The sequence below is a fragment of the Ochotona princeps genome, chromosome 15 (genome assembly GCF_030435755.1).
Source record: "Ochotona princeps isolate mOchPri1 chromosome 15, mOchPri1.hap1, whole genome shotgun sequence".
In the NCBI taxonomy this organism is placed as follows: domain Eukaryota; kingdom Metazoa; phylum Chordata; class Mammalia; order Lagomorpha; family Ochotonidae; genus Ochotona; species Ochotona princeps.
This window is the reverse complement of record NC_080846.1, coordinates 29,415,048-29,428,953: the sequence shown is the minus strand read 5'-3', so window position 1 is coordinate 29,428,953 and position 13,906 is coordinate 29,415,048. Positions and strand designations below refer to the sequence as shown.

The following is a 13,906-nucleotide window of genomic DNA, read 5'->3' as shown; positions in this document are numbered from 1 at the left end:
CTTCCACCCGTTGGTTCGCTCCTCAAAACTGCAATGAATGAAGCTGAGCTGATCCAAGGCCAGGAGCCAGGAGCTTCTTCTAGGTCTCTTATATAGGGACAGGGTCCCAAAGCTTTGGGCCTTTCTCTACTGCTTTCCCAGGCCATCAGCAGAGAGCTGGATGAGAAATGGTGCAGCTGAAACAGAAACTGGAACCCATATGGGATCTTAGAGAGCAGGAGAGAGAGGGATCTTGCATTTGTTAGTTTGTTCCCATGTGACGTCAGTGGCCAGGGTTGAATTATGCTGAAGAGAGGAGCTAGGCACTTAAGCTGTCTCCCATGTGGGTGGTAAGTGTCCACACATTGGAGCCATCTTCTGCTGCTTTTCCTAGGCAGTTCAGCTGGGAACTGAATCAGAACTGGAATAGCCAGCATACAAACTGGTGCCCAAGTGGGATACTGGTGCTTCACGTGGTGACCTAACCCCCTATGCCACAACACAGGCCCTGTAGTCTGGGAATTCAATATAAATACTTTATACTTAAATTCAAAGGGGAAATTTGTAAAAAGTACTTTACACATAACATGATCTCAATAAATATAATCTTATGAATTCTTCAGTCACCACTATTGTTATTGCTAATTTGTTTCAAAGCAATTCATAGGGCTTTTAGTTTCCTGAATGAATTTGTAACATTTAATAATATAAAGAATTACAGACAATAAGAGGATATATGTTGCAATTTGAGTATGCTTCTTTGTAATTTTTTGGCAATTGAAATGCACCATCAACATTATTTTTTAAAATGTCTTGGTGATTAGAAATTGTGCAACATTAACATTATTTTCTTAGTATTAAGCCTTATCCCTTTTTGTGCTTGCTAGCAGCTCAAGTGCGCCCACAGTATTATCTACATTACCATCGTATGTCCAGTATCCGCCTGTAATTTCCTTACAGATATATATACATAATTTTTTCTTGCATTTTCCTAAATATGAATGACTTTCCAAAGAACTTTTATTTCTTCATTTTAACTATCTGATAGTCATCGTAAGTGCTCCATTTAATGAATTGTTAATATTCCTGAACCAAGCTTGCAGTCCTCTATATTGCTAAAGGCTTCTTACTAATAACTCTTGCTCTTTCCAAAACCCAATACCGGTATCAGTGTGCTTCACAAAGTCACCTCATTCCACACACATCCTGGTGTTTTCTCTACCCAGCAGTCTTTGACCCTCCTCCCATCCTCACTGTCTCTCCAATCCCCGTACCTGGGCCTTCCACATTAAAAAAATTCGTCTTTTTTGAAAAACAGTGAAGTTTGGACACAGAGACATAGTGAGCAGAGATAAAATGGTCTGAAGACACACAAGCAGAGGATGGCCAATCCATAAGCCAATGAGGAAAACCTGGACCAAAAGTCGTTCTTCCAGCCCTGAGGAGGGTTCAACAACTACAGCACATTCACTAGGGACATTTAGCCCCTAGAACTGCGAAACCACGGAGTAGGGAGTACTCTGCTATGGCAGTCCTAGCAAGCAAAAACAACAGCCAATGGAAGCTTGGGAAAGGGAGAGATTTTCTGTGAGGCTCTCTTGGGGACACAGGTCTGTAGTTCCTCTTTTTACCTTCGGAGAAAGGAACCTGAAGTTTTACTTTCTAAAGTGCCATGTTCCTGGAATAAACTCTGCAAATCCGTTTTTTATATAAACAACGAAACAACGATGTGGTGGTTGGAGACCCACATTGGACTGAAATGAGCAAGTGATGCCCACATAACATACACAAGAAAAGCTCGACTCTCACCTGTAGGTAGTTGTCTCTCCTGTTAGCAGCAGCTGCCACTGGAAAAATAAATAAATAAATAAATAAATAAATAAATAAATAAATAAATAAATAAATAACATTCAGCAATTGGTCTCACTTGTTGGGAGGGGTGAGGCGCTGGGGAGAGAAAGGGCGTGGAGAGTGGGGTGTAAATAAGGCGGGCAGAAGCTCCTGAGAGGGTGGGGACAGAGCTTCAGGGAAGACAAATATATGAACCTGGTTGGTACAACACAGCTTCCCCAGACCCACCCACCCACCCTCCTCCCCGGAGCTCCGTGCTTTTGGGGGCTGCAGGAGGCTGACGGCTGCTGGTGTAGAAGGGACAGCTCGAGCAGCGGCTGCTTGGGCGGAGGAGAAACCAAACCCTACTGAACGAAATGGGAACAGGGCGCCTTCACCTTCAAGCGGGTGAACGCTCCTGACCTGTGGCCGACAGTCTTCCCGCCCGCTCGCTCGCTCGCTCGCGGCGGGGTCGGGCAGCGCCGGGTGGACCCGCCCTGAGCTCCATGGTTTGCTCAGCCCTGCGCGATGGTGACTCTGGGCGCGGAGGCTGGCGACAGGAGAGCCCACAGACCTCAAAATGAAGGCAGGGAGCGAGGCGGCCGGCTGGCGGGGGCTGTCTCCCCGACCCCAGCGCCCAGGGGGGCTGCACAGCCACCCGAACACGGGAAACGCCAACAAGTAGTTTCTCGTCAGAGACAGGCGGCTCAGCTGGGCGCCAAGACTCCGTCCCGCTGCCCAGAGAACCTCCTCCACCTGGAAACCAAAGCCGCACTACTTTTCTCTCGGTTTCGCTAAGGTACTTGGAGCTGAGGAGGGCACGGAGAGGGAGAGGCTTCCTGGGAAAGGCTGCTGACCCCGCGGGCAGGCTTCCCTCCTCGCCTCCCTGCACGGGGGCTGTGCGGAGGGAGCCCTGGAGACAGGTGGCCGAGAGGCTGGACCCGCGCGCGCTGTAAGCCAGACCTCCGCTTGGGAACCCCGGCTGTGCGCCTCGCCCCTCGCCCACAGCAGCCCCCTCACCCCCACCCCCGAGGCGTTTGTTTTCCTGGGGAAGTGGGAGGGGGATGGGTGGGATGTAACCATCACTTGTATTCTCAAAGATGGATCCGAGTTAGTCTTTTCCATTCTCAAGTAATAATAACAACAGTCATGGGAAGTCTTCAGTCATGCGAAGAGGAAATGGGCTGAGGAGATTAGTCAGAGGTCCCCTTGGTGAAAGGCCACAGCGGGGAAACCTGCTTTGCTGAGACTTTTGTCTCCTTTCTGAGGGAGATGAGTGGTGGTCCCAGAAGGGGTCGCGCGCGGGGCACTTCCTGAGTACCGAGGAGCACAGCCCGCCGGTCGGGGTGTCCGGGGGTGAGATGGCATTCGGGGTTCCTAGGGGGCTCCCACCCAGCGCCGCCTGTGCGAGAACTCGCCTGCCTGGGGGAAAAGTGAATCGGACTGGGGAGTGGCTGGGGGAAAGACCAGGGGCTTCCGAGAGCTGAAGAGAAGGAGCTGACTGACCTGACCCCAGGGGCGCGGAGCCCTAGGGGCTTGGGAGAGGCAGGTTCAGAGCTGGGAGAGAGCAGCAGGTTAGCAAGGAAAAGGGACGGAGCGCGAGAGGAAGGAAGAGAGCTCAGAGCCCAGGGAGAAAGAAAGGTGTCATGGACGAACCAGAGAGCCTTGGACGTCCGGAGACCCGGGGAAGGTGTGGTGGTGCCAGGGGCGGGGACAGCACCGGACGTGGGGGCTCCTCCTGGGGACGTCCTCGGGCCCCTGCATCCTGGGACTCTGGGGGTGGGGTCCGGGGTGCGTCCCTACCGGCCGAAATCTTTTAACTCGGCACTGTGTTCGCCTCTTCCCCCTTCCCCAGTCATGTCTGAGCCACAGAGATGGGCAAGATCGAGAACAACGAGAGGGTGATCCTCAATGTCGGGGGCACCCGGCACGAGACCTACCGCAGCACCCTCAAGACCCTGCCCGGGACGCGCCTGGCGCTGCTCGCCGCCTCCGAGCCCCAGGGCGACTGCCTGACCGCGGCGGGCGACAAGCGACAGCCCTTGCCCCCTCCGCTCTCGCCACCTCCGCCGCGACCACCCCCGCTGTCCCCCGGCCCCGGAGGCTGCCTGCAGGGCGGCGCGGGCAACTGCAGCTCCCGCGTGGGCCCCGGCGGCGGCGACCACCACCCCGGCGGCGGCGGCGGCGGCCGTGAGTTCTTCTTCGACAGGCACCCGGGCGTCTTCGCCTATGTGCTCAACTATTACCGCACCGGGAAGCTGCACTGCCCCGCCGACGTGTGCGGGCCGCTCTTCGAGGAGGAGCTGGCCTTCTGGGGCATCGACGAGACCGACGTGGAGCCCTGCTGCTGGATGACCTACCGGCAGCACCGCGACGCCGAGGAGGCGCTCGACATCTTCGAGACCCCCGACCTCATCGGTGGGGACCCCGGGGACGATGAGGACCTGGCAGCCAAGAGGCTGGGCATCGAGGATGCGGCGGGGCTAGGGGGCCCCGACGGCAAGTCGGGCCGCTGGAGGAGGCTGCAGCCGCGCATCTGGGCTCTCTTTGAGGACCCCTACTCTTCCAGAGCCGCCAGGGTAAGGCCAGACTCGCCCCTGTCCTGCTGCTCCAACTTCTTCCAGCTCCCTCCCCAACTTTGTCCCTTTCCTGCCACTGGGCCGGCAGGGTGAATGCGGGTAGGGAGGGCCAGTGAAAGCTGAGTTTGGTGGCGAGTTTGTACCTTGTCCCAAGTAGGGTGCTTGCAGCCTAGGGAACCTGGTCCCCATCCTGCCACCCATCCCATGTGCCAGCTCCTTTCTGCTAGACACAAAGTGAGATTTACTTTCGTCAACTTGTCTGAGTGTCTCCTTGGAGCCTTGTCCTAAAACCTGTCTCCCGCTGGGGGATTTTCCCTGCTCTTTTGATCCACATTTCCCTTTTAGCTCCCAGGAGAGGACATTTTCAGTGAGGCCTTTGGCTACTTCTCATCTGACTCATCCAGGCCAGTGGCTTCCCTTAGGGGTCTAATCTGAGGACCAAGGGAGGGAGAATGCAATCTGTCTGTGTGACTGGGGTGGAGGTAGGGTGTGCCTGGAGGTCCATTTTGGCCCTGTTTTCTAAGCCAGAAGAAAGAACACGGCATTGAGTAGCTTGTCTGAGTGGGTTGACCAGAAAACTCTGCACACTATAGCTTCCAGTCTGATGCATTTCGTCTTGGGTTGTGTCTGTGTTCCTTATAGGTCAAATAGGAACCGGCCACGGATTGGCACAATCTGAGCAATTCAGATAGTAGCAATCGAAGGTGAACTTTTTATATTGTGATCTCTACATGAATTTTTCTTTTTGAGTTTCCAGGTTAAAGTGACACCTTCCATTTTAGTCCTTGATACTCCTCATTAATTCTTCCAAAACCCATGAAAGGATTATAAAAGTGACCAGGAATGTGTCTGCAGTTTAAAGGGGATAGAATAATTTTAAATAACCAAAACATTTCTCCGTCTGAGAATGCTGCTTAATTGTATTTGAGAACAGAGTACTGTTTCTACTTACAACTCTGCACCTGCACGGGTCTGGTTTTCTTCTGTCATCCTGAAGACAAACTCCCTGGGCAGAGTGAACTTTCTCCTGGCTTTATAGTGATTTGTCGTTTCATGTTATCCCCTTGTGGGTGTCATAGCCCTTACTCCTGAGATGTTATACAGCTGTCCATCTAACTTGTCAGTTATGTTTCTGCTACACTTTGGAGGTCTGCAGATGTGCGTTGCTTGCTGTGTGAAATAGGCAATGAGACCATTTAAAGTGCTGCTGTTCTCTTGGAGCTGACATTTAAAGGCATACATGGACTCTAGCCTCTCCAGTCACATATTAGAACACAGAATTCATCAATTCAACACTGAGATAATTCTTTTGGAACTATTCCACAATGTGAGTTGACACTCAGAAAAAGAACTGTATATTTATTTGTTTTCAATCACAGGCTTGCAGTCATTACATCTCTATGTTTTGTTTTCCAGCTGAGTGTTATGGTACTCTTTCCACTTGGTGGATAAAAAAGATAATCTGAGTTTGTTTTCAGGCTCATCATGGGGTTTCTTTTGTCCAGGCCATGTACTATAAAAACAAATGCCTTTTTGTGTTATCTTTCATTATGATACCATCCTGTTTTCTTGTAAGCTAGAAAAACTTTAAGCAGGTATACAACTCTTATCATCACTGTGGAATTTGATTCTTTGCTTCAGTTGATAGTTGGTCAAAAGGGTTGATCATTTACTTAAAAAGTTTGAATAAGATATGACTCATTGTAATAACACTGAGGCTTTGACCTGCCCTCATGTTAGGTGAGAAGACAGAGATTAGAGACTAACACAAGGTCAAAGAGAGAGTAGAAAGAGAATGAGCCAAGAATCAGACCTGAAAATCTTCTTTGAGGTCATCTCCTCAGTATCTTCATTTTGTAGAAGAAAATGCCTGCAGATACTGAGTGATGGCCAAGGTCATTATCAAGCTAATGGCAGAGCCAGAATTGTGCTAGAGGTCTCATGACACTCTGCCCATTTGCTCTCCGCCAAAACCACTGACTACAGCCTACTGGGTTGTATAATTTCGACAGGCCATATTGCTGTTGAGATGTAAGGCAGCATTAAGACATTCAGTAAAGTTCTAACTTTGAAAGATCACATAGGACTTTTTAAAAATATGCGTATTCTAGCCTGTTGGCTGATAGAAATTTACCCCACACTACTCAACCTTTGAATAAAAAATAAGGAATTTGAATTAACTTCTTAAGATGAACTCTGTTTTTCCTTTTCCTTTTTTATTGACCAGTCAATGCATAATGTTTTGTTTTCTTTGTGGACATTGTTTTCGAGGAAATCCCTTTTAGAAGTACTAGGAATTTGCCTAGGAAAAAAGTAATTGAAGTCATTATTCTATTTAAAAGTGACTGAATATTTTATATGAACACTTTAAGTTCAGATGATGGCCTGACTTAGTCTGATCTATTTTGATAAATTGAATTATATTGAGAGGCCACAGGGTGAAATTTTATTTTGCTTGGACATGCTTTTAGGAAATATGAGGGAATTACCAAGTTTTGTTCTTTGTCGTTTTATTGCCTTTATAATCATTCTTAACAGAAATTACTTAAAAATTTCTACCTTTTAGAACATATTAAAAGTATTAGTTTGTCTTTTATTGAAATCTTTGTGAAGTGTTCAGTACCCAGCTTAGGCTAATAAATAATGGTGCTTATCATAAGCATGATGATATTAGAACTTCTAGAACTTTTGTAAGTTAAAAAATAATATAAGAACAAAATAAAAGAATCATAGAATTTGCTTCCAATATGAGAGCAGTTACCCATTTCTCTTGCTTTCCTTTCTTTCATTTTTGTAGGGGAGATGTTTGAATTGTTTTGTTTCAGAATGTGGGTTTTTTTTGTGTGATTTAAGCTTATTTTTGATTACTTGCTACAACTATTTTTTTTTTTTTTTACTTTCCTGCTCTTTAAAAGGACTTTACTTTTATTTACTGGAGAAGCGCACATGCATGCACACACACACACACACACATATACACACACACAAGTGGGAGAGGAGGCTGAGACACAGAGAGAGAAAGACAGAGACAGAGCCAGAGCCTCCAGCCCCTGCTCAGTCTCCCAGTGTGAGAACTGCTATGATTGGGCTAGGAAGATGCCTGGAAAAAAATTCAGTCATGGTCTCACACATGGCTCACAGATCCTGATTATTTGAACCACCACTACTGCCTGCCATGGTCTTTATTAACAGGAAGCTGGTTTTATTAGCCTAAGCTGGGTGTTGATCACTAGTACTCCATTATGGGACATAAGACATCTCAGCCACTAAGCCAAATACCCACAACCTTTTTTTTTTTTTTTTTTTTTTTTTTTTTGCTTTGCAATAGCATTTTTAAAGATTTTTAAATTTTTTTGGGCCCGGCGGCGTGGCCTAGCAGCTAAAGTCCTCACCTTGAAAGCTCCGGGATCCCATATGGGCGCCGGTTCTAATCCCGGAAACTCCACTTCCCATCCAGCTCCCTGCTTGTGGCCTGGGAAAGCAGTCGAGGACGGCCCAATGCTTTGGGACCCTGCACCCGCGTGGGAGACCTGGAAGAGGTTCCTGGTCCCGGCATTGGATCGGCGCGCACCGGCCGTTGTGGCTCACTTGGGGAGTGAATCATCGGATGGAAGATCTTCCTCTCTGTCTCTCCCCCTCTCTGTATATCTGACTTTGTAATAAAAATAAATCTTTAAAAAAAAAGATTTTTTAATTTTTATTGGAAAGTCAGATATACAGAGAGGAGAAGAGACAGAGAGGAAGATCTTCCATCTGATGATTCACTCCCCAGATGGTGGCAATGGCCTGAGCTGAGCCAATCCAAAGCCAGGAGCCAGGAGTCTCTTCCGGGTCTCCCATGTAGGTGCAGGGTCCCAAGGCTTTGGGTCATCCTTGACTGCTTTCCCAGGGCACAAGTAGGGAGCTGGATGGGAAGTGGGCTGTCATAACATGAACCAGCACCCATAAGGGATGCCAGTGCGTGCAAGGTGAGGATTTAATCACTAGGCTGCTGAAATAGTATTTTGAAAAATAAAATAAAAAACCATAATGATAACTTCCACAGAACCACATTCAAGAAGGTGGCTTTTTGGCATGGAACTGAACCATTTCAAAGACATTCTCCTGTTGTGCTTTTTTTTTTTTCATTCCTCTGTTCTTTATGTAATACACCATTATTATGCATCATACAACCATTCTAAATTATACATGGATTGTGATAGTGAATCTGTCTTTTTAATGTCTCAGTTTTATTTTTATGTGACATATGACAGTTGCACATAATTTTTGGGTACTGGGTGGTGTTTTGTTAGATGTATATGACGTGTAATGATCACAATGGTAAGCCTCTATTACTGCCTTCATTACATTTCATAATTACCAATAAAAAATATCCTAAGAACCAATCAACTAATAAATGGATAAAGAAAATTTTGTACCCACACATGATGGAATATCATTAAAATATAAAATCTTGTTATTGTAATATCAGTGGAAGTGGAGATCATGATGTGAAATGACATAATCTAGCACATGAGGATAGCTTACTGCATGATTTCACTGATGTGGGATCTAAAAAAAAAGTATTAAAGAAAAGGGTAGAATGGTGGTTACCAGAGGCGGGGGAGAACAGGGGGAGAAGGAATGGGAGAAGGCTGATCAGTAAATTCTAAGATAAGGTTACCGAGCCAGATGCCACACTGCCCACTAAAAAACACTAGAAGAGAGATTTTGAGTGCTTCATCTTTATATTTTTAACCTTATAATATTCATTTTATTGATGTTTTTGATTATTTCTTACACCACCATGCTTTTCAAAACTGTTAAAATTTACATTTCAACATGTAAAATTGGTTTCAAATTTGGAAACACTTAGCTACTTTCTCTGATCATTTTTTTCCTTTTACTAACTCTGCAAAGCAAAGAAGGAAAGTGATAGCCTAAATAACTGTTTTTTGACATCAAATGTAATACTTAATTTAAATATTAGAAGGCAGGTGCAATTTGAGTTTTATATGTTAATATTAAAGGAAGAAAATTTATTAATTCTTGTTTTGTAAGCATTATTCCAACTAGAAGGATTAATGGACAGATATGTTGTTTATAACCTATTGTGGTTCCTGAAACATTTTAGAAAACTTGTTTGCTAAATGAATATTGATTATGTTATCGATCTTAACTAGAAAACATGAGATATTACAATGTCTAGAGAAGACAGTAACTTAAATAAGCTTCTCTGCTCTATAATAAAACATTTCCTAAATTTAGTATCTAAAAAGAAACAAAAAATACAACAAGATAATCATAATAAAAGTCCAGAGATACTAAGGGTGAATTTTCCTCAAAATCTCATTTAGGGGTAGGTATGACAAATTTGTGGGACAGTGGTCAAGAAGCCGCTTGGGACCTGCGCGTCTCACCTGATAGGGGTGTAGTTGGAGTCCTGACCACCTTGATTCAAGCTTTCCAATGTGAGACTTTAAGAGGCAGCAGGCGCGTTGTTCAGGTTGTTCAGGTTGTTCAGGTCTCTGGCACTTGTGTGGGAGACCTGTTGTTCGTGCTTAGCTCTCTTCTGTGTCCTACCTCAGCCCTAAGCTGTTGTGGGTTTTGGGGACTGAATTATCTCTTCTTTTTCTTCCCCCTCCTGTTATCCTTCCCTTCTCCCCTCTTCATCTTCTTGGTCTCTCTACTTCCCATATCAAACAAATAATTAAAAAAAATATCTTGGAGGAGCAATGTTTACCTGTCACATGTAGTAAGATATGTATTTTAGAAGCAGTGATGCTATTGATCTTGTGCTACAAATATGTTAGGCTCTTTCAGTCATGACTTTCCTGGTTTTTTTTATTGCTTTTATTTTTATTTTCAAAGTATTTTAGAGACGTTCTCCTTACAATATGACAAAGACCACACTTTAAACAATAAAATCGTTTGGGCCATGTTTCTGCATTCCTCCATATTAATTACAGGTCATGATCAGCCATATTACATAGAAAAATTAAAGTTTCACATCACTGAGAAAAGTATGATGTAGTAGTCTGATATGTTTGCATTTACCATACAAATGTGTATTTGTCCTTTCATCTTTTCAGGGTATTAATTATATAGTTCATGAATAAATTTTATATTCTGTCTATATTCTGAGCATTGGAAAGGATTATGGAGCACTTTATTTGATAGGTCAGTAAAAATTAAGTAACTAGAGTTGTGAATTCTGTTCTTAATGTACAGGAGTAGTTCAAAATATTCATGGAAAAGTGAAATTATAAGAAATGTTTATTTTGATGCAAAAACTTCTGAAATCTAGGCTTTCAGAAAGCACATTTCCATGAACATTTCATCAAAGATCTTCAGCTGTATGGGTTTCAAATGTTTTTGCACCCAAATTTATCTTTTTTTTTTTTAAACAAAAGTTTATTTATTTCTGCGTGAAAGAGTTCCAGAGAGAGAGGGAGAGATGGAAAGAGAGATTCTCCATCTATTGGTTACAACAGCCAGAGCGGGGCTGATCTGAAGTAGTGAGCCAGAAACTTTTTCCGAATCCCCCTGTAAGTTCAGGGTCCCAGGCTTTGGGCCACCGTCTGCTGCTTTCCCAGGCCAGAAGCAGGGAGCTGTATCAGAATTGGAGCAGCTTGGACATGAATTGGTACCCATATGGGATGCCGGTGCCACCAAGGGAGGATTAGATAGCTTGCTGTTGCAGCATACCAACCCCCCCAAAATTTGTATTTTAATTCTGTTTTTGCATTAACATTGTAAAATTCCCTTGCATTTGATCACACACCAGGCAGCATGATCTCTCTCTCAGGATTAGGCATGCCAATTGTGAATTTAGTTGGACAGATTGAATCTGACCTTATTCCTGTAATATTGTGCTAAGAGTTCATTTGTAGACTTGAGTTGGCAAAATTGATTGAGACAAGGATGTTATTATTTGCTATCAGCAAGCTCAGTTTCAAAGTAACTGAAAACAAGGGAATGTAATTTTTTAAAAGATTTCTTTATTTTTCTCAGCAAGTCAGATATACATAGAAGAGAAGAGACAGGAAGATCTTCTGTCTGTCGGTTCACTCCCTAAGTGGCCACAGTAGCCTGAGCTGAGCTGATCTGAAGCCAGGAGCCAGGAGCCTCCTCCTAATCTTCCACATGGGTGCAGGGTCCCAAGGCTTTGGGCCATCCTTGACTGCTTTGCCAGGCCACAAGCAGGGAGCTGGATGGGAAGTAGACTATCAGGACATGAACCAGTGACCTTATGGGATCCCAGCGCACAAGGTGAGGGCCTTAGCTGCTAGGTTACTGCATTGGGCCTGGAATGTAAGATTTTATGAAGATGCAGATTAACCTTTTCTATTTGAAAAATGCACGATCATTACTATTAATTTTTACTACTATAAATAGATTTTACTGCTGTAAATAAAGTAAATACGAGTTTTCAATCATTTGAACTTCTGAGTCACAGATTCTTTTTATTATGGCAGCCTGTAAAATATGATTCACTGCGTAGTGAAGGGCACTAAACGTAATCCTTGACCCTTCCCGCCTTAACTATATAAACATCATCAAAAACAAAATTTAAAAAAGAAAAAAACCCATAAACACAGCTCTCCAGGAGAGAATGTATGGTGATAAAATAGTCTTAACTGTAAGCATCAGTATAGTACAAATGTAATTCAACTGTGTTCCAGGTATGATGGGCTTTCCTTTCAGAGTCATCCAGATGTTCGTGTATGATAAGATAGCTTGGGTTAGAAGGCCCATGTACTAACTCTGATTTTAACAGTAGCTGGGGGACCTTGGGGAATTTATTGTATCTCTAGTAGTCTTGATAGCCTTTGCCTTCTCTGAAAAAAAAAAGAAAGAAAGAAAAACTGGAATGACACAGTGAATTAGATAATACCCAAATTTCCTCCCAGCAACTGGAAGAAATCCTGGAGCAAGGAGGGACAGTGGATCTGCACTCCTTTTGACTATACTTTAGGCACCATCATACTAATAATGTAAAACACTTTTTTTTTTTTACATTTGTAACTTTCTGCCTTTTTTTCCCTACAGCTGTTGGGTAGCTGCTGCTCTGGTTACCATAGAAACAGGTTAGAGCCCAGCTTCCTGTTTCCATTGAAAACAGCTTTCTCTTAACCACATATTGATCTCAGGAAATCATTTTGCGGTAGCTCTGTCATGAAATCCATAGAGATGATCAGCTCTGGCATTTGCTAGGCCTAAGATTCAGTGAAGATGTATATCCATCCCACCAGGGTAACTGAGTAAATAATCTGTTTTATTTCCATTGGCAAAGTATCTTGCCAAAGAAAACATCCTCTTCTCCTTTCCATATTATATACAGAAAGAAAAAATCACATCATTTGTGAATTTTGCAGATCTGCCTAGCACATTTAAGTGTTTATAAAATAGTGTCAAATTATTCAGTTTTAATCTCTTTCATAATCCCCTCTATCAGAATAAGCAGAGAACAGTATGCCATCTATTCCATTTTGTAAGTTTATATTTACATGTTCTTAATTAATAAAGATTATTTTAAACTGTGGTGTATATTTTAAATATGATGTATATTCATTCTGTACTACTTCCTAGTGTTTTTAAAAGATACTTTTTCTATTTTCAGTCTGTATGTCTACGTAAAAAGAATATATATTCACTGCTTCAAACTCATACTCAAGACATATTTTTTTTTAAAGATTTATTCATTTTATTACAGTCAGATATACAGAGGGGAGAGACAGAGAGGAAGATCCTCTGTCCGATGACTCACTCCCCAAGTGAGCTGTAACGGACCGATGCGCGCCGATCCCAAGCCGGGAACCAGGAACCTCCTCCAGATCTCCCACGGGGGTGCAGGGTCCCAATGCATTGGGCCGTCCTCAACTGCTTTCCCAGGCCACAAGCAGGGAGCTGGATGGGAAGTGGAACTTCCAGGACTAGAACCGGCACCCATATGGGATCTCGGGGTGCTCAAGGCGAGGACTTTAGCTGCTAGGCCATGCCGCCGGGCCCAAGACATATGTTTTAAAAATGTGTACATGGATAGAGAGAGAAGATACTTGTAGGAATATGGTTTAAAGTTTTGACTCATAATGCAGGGGTGCATGTGTGATGTGATTGGTAGTAGCGAGCTGGTGGCTGCAGAGGAATAGAACTGGGAGGACACTGGCAGTCACCTGGCACAGCTACCCCAATTCACAGGGCAACAAACTGACACGCTCCTGTCATGAGTGGTTAGTGACAATGATAAGTAAGGCTCAGCATCTAGATCCTCTGACTTCTTCTGTGGTATTCTTCCCACTCAATCTGTCTCTCCATCCAGATTCTGACATTAAGTGAACAATTTTAGCTGTTCGGAAGCTGCAGCATGTAAACAGTAGTCAGGGTAGACTCTGACCTTTCCCACACCCTGTTGTTAAAAATCAGCTGCCACTGTTTCAGGCATTTGCTTTACTGATTTCCAGACTCCCCTGCAAAGGCATCCACCCATTGCTGCCTTCTCTACCAATACTGCAGCTTATAGACTAATTCAAACCTAT

At 44.2% G+C, this 13,906-nt stretch overlaps 1 protein-coding gene across 5 annotated transcripts in view; it reads left to right on the top strand.

Moving 5' to 3' along the window:
• Positions 1 to 3,662: 3,662 nt before the first annotated feature.
• The window catches only part of KCNC2 (potassium voltage-gated channel subfamily C member 2), a 165,464-nt gene continuing 155,220 nt past the window's right edge, over positions 3,663 to 13,906 (top strand). For 4 of the 5 annotated variants that reach the window (XM_004583043.3, XM_004583042.2, XM_012926344.2 and 1 more), the window contains exon 1: positions 3,663 to 4,388. In XM_004583043.3, coding sequence (XP_004583100.2) covers positions 3,684 to 4,388 — 705 coding nt within the window. In that variant the 5' untranslated portion in view covers positions 3,663 to 3,683. The remainder of the gene's footprint in view (positions 4,389 to 13,906) is intronic. The other variant, XM_058673569.1, reaches the window with a different exon arrangement.